General features: G+C 37.5%; 1 protein-coding gene across 3 annotated transcripts; it reads left to right on the forward strand.

Annotated features, from left to right (window-relative positions):
- The first annotated feature begins 1,689 nt into the window (after window positions 1–1,689).
- LOC104223496 (inositol 3-kinase) lies at window positions 1,690–5,705 on the forward strand. 3 transcript variants are annotated; one of them, XM_009774949.2, is made up of 3 exons: window positions 1,690–3,086; window positions 4,162–4,279; window positions 5,344–5,480. In XM_009774949.2, exons 1-2 carry the CDS (start codon window positions 2,232–2,234, stop codon window positions 4,276–4,278), a joined length of 972 nt encoding a protein of 323 aa, XP_009773251.1. In that variant the 5' UTR covers window positions 1,690–2,231; the 3' UTR covers window position 4,279; window positions 5,344–5,480. The 3 variants fall into 3 exon arrangements, with proteins under 3 accessions (XP_009773251.1, XP_009773252.1, XP_009773250.1); XM_009774950.2 differs by having other exon boundaries at window positions 4,697–5,368; XM_009774948.2 differs by lacking the exon at window positions 4,162–4,279 and having other exon boundaries at window positions 1,697–3,086; window positions 5,344–5,705.
- Window positions 5,706–7,675: the final 1,970 nt, after the last annotated feature.

Consider the following 7,675-nt stretch of genomic DNA (forward strand, 5'->3'; position numbering starts at 1 on the left):
CGTACTTCGTTAATACCAGAAACATCTTGTACGCATACGGAGATAGTTGTGCCGGGCAGACCTCATAAAACCGACAGAATTCCTCCGTTAACGGAATAAGAGGGAGGGAGTGGCCGATCACAAAGGGATATACATAAAAAGCATAATATCCCGGTCTGTGGACATCCACGAAGTCCCTCCCAGCCGGAACCATCTCGACGTGGAAGGGAATGTTGTACGTAAATCGAAGGTCATCTATGTGAGCCTGCTCAGTCTCAGAAACCACCGGAGCAGGAGAAGGAACAAGTTCTTTAAGAAAATCATTCCGAACCACCAGAGGGAGGTGTCGTGGATAGCGGGGTGGCGTCAGAAATCTCTTCATGTGACCGTGTGTTCTGGGCATCTCGATGGCAGAAGGTATGTTGATAAAGCGCAGAGCAAAGAACGATGAACGGAAGAGATAAGAAGAAAAATCATGAAAACAGAGCTGAAGATACTAGAAGAGATGACCAAAGAAGACAATACATACACTAGAGAGGAAATGACTAAAAGTTCTTGAAAAAACAAAACCTTCACCTATTTATAGGGTTGGATAGCGCCAGAATTGAAGCGGAAGGCTGCTTATGGCACCAAAACCAAAGCGACAAACAATTAGTCTGCTTCGGGAATACGTGTAATGATGACGCACGTGGGAGTGACGTCATTTTCCGATAGGCTACACCATTTAGGATACCGTGGAGCGCATCGCTCTTTCGTTATTGGTCAAACCATTATAACCCAACAACCAAATTTCTCCGCGAGTATGGGCGACATTCGCTTATCAAGGACGCACAAGGCCGCGACCTCAACAAGTGGAGGGACTAATTGTATGGGTCCAAATTTGGCAACTACGACCATTATCGAGTAGGACGAGGAACGAGGTTATCATGATCCACCGTCTGATGGTCGTCGTGGTGAAAGGCAACAACCAAGGGCGGTCAGTCGATGCATGACGTCCACGATAGTGTAGACTTAGTAGGAGACAATAAGAATATGCCTTTCGAATATTCTCTATGTTGTACTTTTTAGGGTTTCTTGGGAAATTATCCCTTATAAATATGAAGAGTGGGCAGAGAAAAGAAAGAGGGGAGGAAAAAGACAAAAGAACACTTTGTAAAAGAATCATCTGAGAGTGAATACAAAAGCAATCTTGTTCATTGATCGTACAACAAAAGTTGATATCATTGCTCAATATAGAGGAGATCCAAAGATTCCTCAATCATCCCATACTTATTCTCTCCCTACGCCGATTGCATTTATTAAGATTGATTGTGCATTTAAGTCTTCACATTTTATAAGCATTTATTTGATTCCAACATATTTGTTACATTATTCATACTGTGCTTGACTAAGATTAATTTAGATTTTATTATGTTTGACTAAAATTGACCTCATCATTATCATTAGTTGTTTTAATCAAAAAGGTTTTGACATCTTTTGATCAAACAATTAGTTACTCAATTTTTAATATAACTATCCTTATTAGCCAAAAATATTTCCCATTTTTCCCTAGCCACCATTTTTAAAAAGAAAAAAAATCGATTTTATATTTGGCATACAAGTTTATGGGCAATTAGGCAAAGTAGGATCAGAGCAGACGGGTAGAAATAGATGATTTGGTCAAATAGGACGGTGGTCCCCATAATTTACGAGTAATGAGAAAATTAAGATGGCGCAGAATCAAATCCTTTCCAATAAGGTCCGCACTTCAATGCGTTAATATCCATCTTTCTCCCTAAAGCATAAGATTCCATTTCACAACTTTGCTTAATTTGCAATCTATTTGCAATTTGCATGTACAACTCTTCTGCAATCTCTTCTTTCATCTGTCTTCCTCGCCCTTTTTATTTATGTGGCAAAGATACACATGTAAAGCATACAGAATTGCTTATGCACGTAGTTTGTTTTCAGAGAGCAACATTTGTCTTTTCCGCGTATCGTTCCCATCTTCGAAAATTGCTTTTTTTCTTCATCATTTCTTCAACACCCTTTTCTCTTCCCCCCTTGGCCTTTTCACATGTTCCCGATTGACGCGCAGAAACAGCCACGGCTACAAAAAGAAAAATGTTGCTGTAAAAAGTTAACCCTGCTGAGCAAAAATCATGCAAAAACTCTCTATTAGATTTACTTAAAATCCTACCAATACATAAAGATTCCAAATTTATCTGAGCTTAAACGAGTGGGGAAGATTTTGGTTTTAATTGAAATTAATTATGGTGAAGGAAGCAAATGATTTATCAATACCCACCACCCACCGGTGCCTAATTGTGGGGAATTACTGCCACGACGTTCTGATTAAAGACGACGTAGTAATAGCGGAGTCACTCGGCGGCGCGGTTTCGTTCATCTCCGCTGTCCTCGACGGCTTGTCCATTTCCTCCGACTACATTTCTAAAGTGGGCACCGATTTCGTGTACTCCGTAAATCACCGGCCGATTACGTCAGCTTCTTCCAAAACCACCGTTTTTCACGCCTATTTCTCAACGGAAACCAAACGCCAAGATCGGATCCTAAAACGGATCAGTGCATGCGACCCGGTAGCTCCCTCGGATCTTCCAAAATCAAATTTCGATTTTGGTTTGGCTGTAGGTGTTGGTGGGGAGATTCTGCCCGAAACCCTAGAACGAATGATAGATATATGTAAAGTTGTGTTTGTAGATATCCAAGCTTTGATTCGGGTATTTGACCCGGTTGATGGAACAGTGAATCTTGTACATTTGGATCAAACCGGGTTTGGGCCTTTATTGAAAAGAATCGGGTTTTTGAAGGCGTCCGCGGAGGAGGCACCGTATGTAGATGTTGAGGAAGCAAGGAAATGGTGTTGTGTGGTGGTGACTAATGGGAAAGAAGGGTGTGCAGTATATACTAAAGATGAAGAATTGCCCGTTGCGCCTTTTTCAGCTTTTCAAGTTGATCCAACAGGAGCTGGGGATAGTTTTCTTGGAGGTTTAGTTGCTGGGCTTGTTCATGGTTTAAATGTACCGGATGCTGCATTGCTGGGGAACTTTTTTGGATCACTGACTGTAGGGCAAATTGGGCTTCCCAAGTTCGATTCGCGGTTGGTACAGGTTGTTTAGATACTGCTGCTGATTATGCATGTCATTTGTTGTTTGACATTTTTATTTGTTGAACTAGTGGTTTTGTAGTGTTTGAATGCTTTTATGAGCTTGTTGATAACTGAAATTAGCACCTTCTTGCTGTAGATCAATAGAACTTGAACTATGTTTAATTCAAGTTAGAATATAAAATGCATGCATAGTTTTCTTTCCTATCTGAATTTGAGTTGTAAGTAACAGGTATCAAAACCAAAATGATACTAGGAAGAAAACACTTATGAAGAGTTGAGCTTTGTTTTATAGAAAGGACATCTAAGGATTTGACGAAAAACACACAGATCTATAACAGTATACTCAAGATATGACATAATTGCAAAGACAAATGAAAGTTCAGACTTTTAGCTGTCACTAAATTTGCAACAGTTTGTTACGGAATATCATGCTCTAAGTTCATAGTTGTTTGTGTTGAAGATGTTGCCTAATTATGTTCTAGTCTGAGGAAGAATTAGAATGGTTTATAACTGGATTGTCATATTGTGTTTAATCTAGTTTTCTCCGGGTGCCATAATATACAATTTGAAATATGAAAATAGTTGAAGTGGTGCTTTTAATTTGAATGACATTTAAACACGTATAAAAGTCTGCTGCTGTATGACGGCTATGTAACACTGACAGCAAAACTACATTGGCTACTATCCATTTGGATACAACTTTCAATTCTCTGATTTTGTCTTTAATAATAGAAAAATGAGGAAGAGCCAAAATGCCCATAAGACTTCTTATCTTTTGGGATGAAATCAATTTTCTTCTGCATGTGTCAATAGAATGTTGCTATTTGTTATTGATGCTTTTTCCATATTATACTTTTCTTCCTAACGCTGTTAAGATATGTGGAATTACATTTAGTTTTGTGCTCTTTCTTTAAACAAGAAAAGAAAGCTTCAACTATTAGGTGATATCTATTTCCTTCGCCTTCCATTGCTTTTTAAGAAAAGTTTAATATATTTCTATTCTTTGATAGTATGCTTAATGCATGTCCAGTATAATATCTCTGGTTAGATAGTGAGATAAAACCTTACATGTGAAGGATCACCTTATCTCCTTGGTCATGATTTTACCAAGATATATATCTTTGATGTGGACAAGAGTTGGTGGAACATCAAGGTTGATGCAGATAGAGTGGGGAAGAGAGTGCAGTATTTGAGGTGGGTATTAGCAGAATCTCATTGTGCTTGGTCATTCTGTATATCCCAATTCCTTATACATCTTGATGCACTCCCCTTATAGTTAGTTCATAGAAACTGCAGAAAGCTAGTAAGTCGATTTGGAAATGAACTTTGCAGTCTACAATCACAAATAATAGAAGAGGGATCATGACCATCCGTTATGTGAATAGCAATCTATCAGAGAACTAAATTTGTATGCTGCAGTATACTAGTGATCACGTATCTTGTTAGTTTATCTAGTTTCCACTTATAATATAGAAATGTGGAGGTATTTTACTTGTTCCCATCAGACGTAGATACTTTTTCTCTGTATCAAGCTATTGTAGTAGGAATTTTGGCTATGGAACCTAGTAACCAACAATCGCTGCTTTAATGTTGTCATTGGATTTACTGCAGATGAAATAGAAGCATCAGGTTATTCAAAGTCCATATCAACAATCACTTCTTAGACAAGTTCTGATATGACAGCTCTTTCTAGAGCAAGAATGAGTGACAGGCACCAGGATGGCTTTCTTATTGAACTTTCTCTTCTTGGCCTGCTTCCTCGTCCTATATCATTTTCCTCTCTTAGGGTGATACAGATGTATTTGCATAGTATTGTGTTATTGTCCTTTCACTTATTTGTTGTCTCTTACGATGTTGTTATTACCTTACTGGCTTCTTTTGTTGTTACAGACCTTTTCGTTTGTTTCTTTTCTGATATTATTGTCTCTTCTGTTGAGCCAAGGGTCTCCCGGAAAAAAGCCTCTCTACCTTTCCGGGATAGGGGTAAGGTCTGCGTACACTCTACCCTCCCCATACCCCAATAGTGGGATTTTTACTGGGGTATGTTGTTGTTGTAGGGTGATAGAGACGTATATGCTTTTGGACTATATCGAAATTAGCGCCATTAGTCGTGAATTGTGTATGTTGAAGAGAACTAGAACATAACGCACATTATCATGTTTTATCTCCATTTTTGAGTCGGCTGATGTGCCTACGACAATATTACCTGTTCTTTGCTATGCTTAGTTTTTGCTCATGTAGTCTTAATTTTCTCCCAGAGAGTGAAAGATGAAGTGCTAAAAAGGAGGTTGCAGTGTTCTGGGTCCCATGAGAAAAAGGAAGATGGACCAAAGAGGCTGAAGCCATCAGATCATGAAGAATTCCAAGCAGCTCTAAATGCAGCCAAAACGGTAGCAGCACAATCTATCAAAGAATGTAAGTGGGACTTGCATAGTTCTCCCGGAGCATTGGAACAGCCGATTCGCAACGGTCAGCAGAGATTACTACTTAATCCTGTTTGTGAAGAACCGATTAATTCAGTTGATAGTAAACCTTGAATGAAGAGTGTGGGGTTGTTCCACACTCTTTGAATATTTTGTAAGTTCTGAATAAAGAGAGGTCAAGCATGATGTTCTCTCTACTGGGCGTTGGTTTTGCTTTTCTGTAATAGCAGAATTAGCTTGCCAAATTCAGGGGCAGATTGTTTTTAATTTTTTTTTACAAGAGTAGATGAAATGTGAAGCTCGGCAAAAGCAGAAATCTAAATAAAGACGCTATAATTCTCGAGGAAAAGCGCAAAATAAATGATGAAAATATTTAGAATGTGCAAAGAATTTTTACACAATCGATTTAATTTAATTGCCTATAACTCGTTATTTGTCTATTTTTTCAAAGTTAACATGCTTGCAATGAACGACGTATACAAATAGAACTTGTTGCCTTTCTATCTTGTTTACTGTAAATAAAATAAAAGGTATTCAGAATCTATTACTCGTATTCACACGATTTATTAAGCTTACACTAGGCTCTAAAAATTGATTCTTTTATTTATTTATTCATTTATATAGAATTACCTTATATAAGCCGACAATGTAAATAAATGTACACCATCTTTTTTAACTATTATAGTGTTATAAAATAAAGACTTTAAAGTAAAGAAGTCGAAGACAAGTAGAGAGATTTATTATTCAATTTCAAATTCATGTACATAATGAACTGAAATTTCCTTTATTTATAGACTACTGCAAGCTGCTTGTAAGTTGCTACTGCAAGCTACTTGTAAGTTGCTACTGCAAGCTGCTGTGTAAGCTTTTTGTAAGTTGCTTGTAGGCTGCTACTGTACCAGATATAGATAATCTTCTGGTCGGGGTAATATTTATCCATAACGGAGTACCGAAATGATAAGCTTCTTTAGGAAGCTTATTTACAGCGGAGTACTAAATGAACATCCTTAATATATATATATATATATATATATATATATATATATATATATATATATATATATATATTTATAACACTCCCCCTTGGATGGTCATTAAAAGATAATGTGCCTCATTAAAACCTTACTAGGAAAAACCCCGTGGAAAAAAATCCTAGTGAAGGAAAAAGAGTACACATATTTAGTAATACGCATTGCTAGATGCCTCATTAAAAACCTTATAAGGAAAACCCCGTGGAAAAAAACCTTAGTAAGGAAAAAAGAGTGCATCGCGTATTTTACTCCCCCTAATGAAAACTTTGTTTCAAATATTTGAGTCTCCGCATTCCAATCTTGTATACCATCTTCTCAAAAAGTTGAGTTTGTAGAGAATATTATCCACCACTATTTCAGATCGATTTAAATTAATCTTATCAAACCAAGAAGCTGCTACAAGTCATTTCATTGAGTTCCTTGAAACTTGCTTGCAGCAGCTACTTGTGGAAAACTTCAATGGAGTACTAAATGGATAATATTCTTCAGGAAGATTATCTACAACGGAGTAATAAATGGACATCCACAATAATATTTTCATTACACTCCCCTTTGGATGTTCATTATTATGTGCCTCGTTAAAACCTTACTAGAAAACCCCGTGGAAAAAAATCCTAGTCAAGGAAAAAGAGTACACTAATAATGTACATTGCAAGCTGCCTCATTAAAAACCTTACCAGGAAAAATCCAGTGGGAAAAAACCCGAGCAAGGAAAAAAGAGTACAGTGCAGAGACTTGGGTATATCTTGATCAAGGAGTTCATCACTCTCTTCTGGAGGTAAGAACGTATCCTTAATCCGTGTAGGAGCAGAACTATATTTTGCTAGTAAATTAACAGAAAATGCTATGTCAGGCCTTGTAGCATTAGCAAGATACATTAGTGCACCGATTGCACTGAGATAGGGTACTTCGGGACCAATGAGTTCCTTATCCTCTTCTGGAGGTCGGAACAAATTCTTATCCACTTTAAGTGATCGAACAACCATTGGTGTACTCAATGGATGCGCTTTGTCCATGCAAAAGCGTTTTAAGACCCTTTCTGTATAGGCATATTGATGGATAAAGATCAGGTCCGCTAAATGTATAATCTGCATACCAAGATAAAGTTTTGTCTTTTCAAGATCTTTCATCTCAAA

This window comes from Nicotiana sylvestris, chromosome 6, assembly GCF_000393655.2.
Source record: "Nicotiana sylvestris chromosome 6, ASM39365v2, whole genome shotgun sequence".
NCBI classification, from domain to species: domain Eukaryota; kingdom Viridiplantae; phylum Streptophyta; class Magnoliopsida; order Solanales; family Solanaceae; genus Nicotiana; species Nicotiana sylvestris.

Coding starts and splice junctions, on each gene's coding strand:
- LOC104223496 (XM_009774948.2), top strand. CDS start 2,232: ATGGTGAAGGAAGCAAATGATTTATCAATACCCACCACCCACCGGTGC. Junction 3,087..5,343: donor TCGATTCGCGGTTGGTACAG/GTTGTTTAGATA, acceptor ATTTTCTCCCAG/AGAGTGAAAGATGAAGTGCT.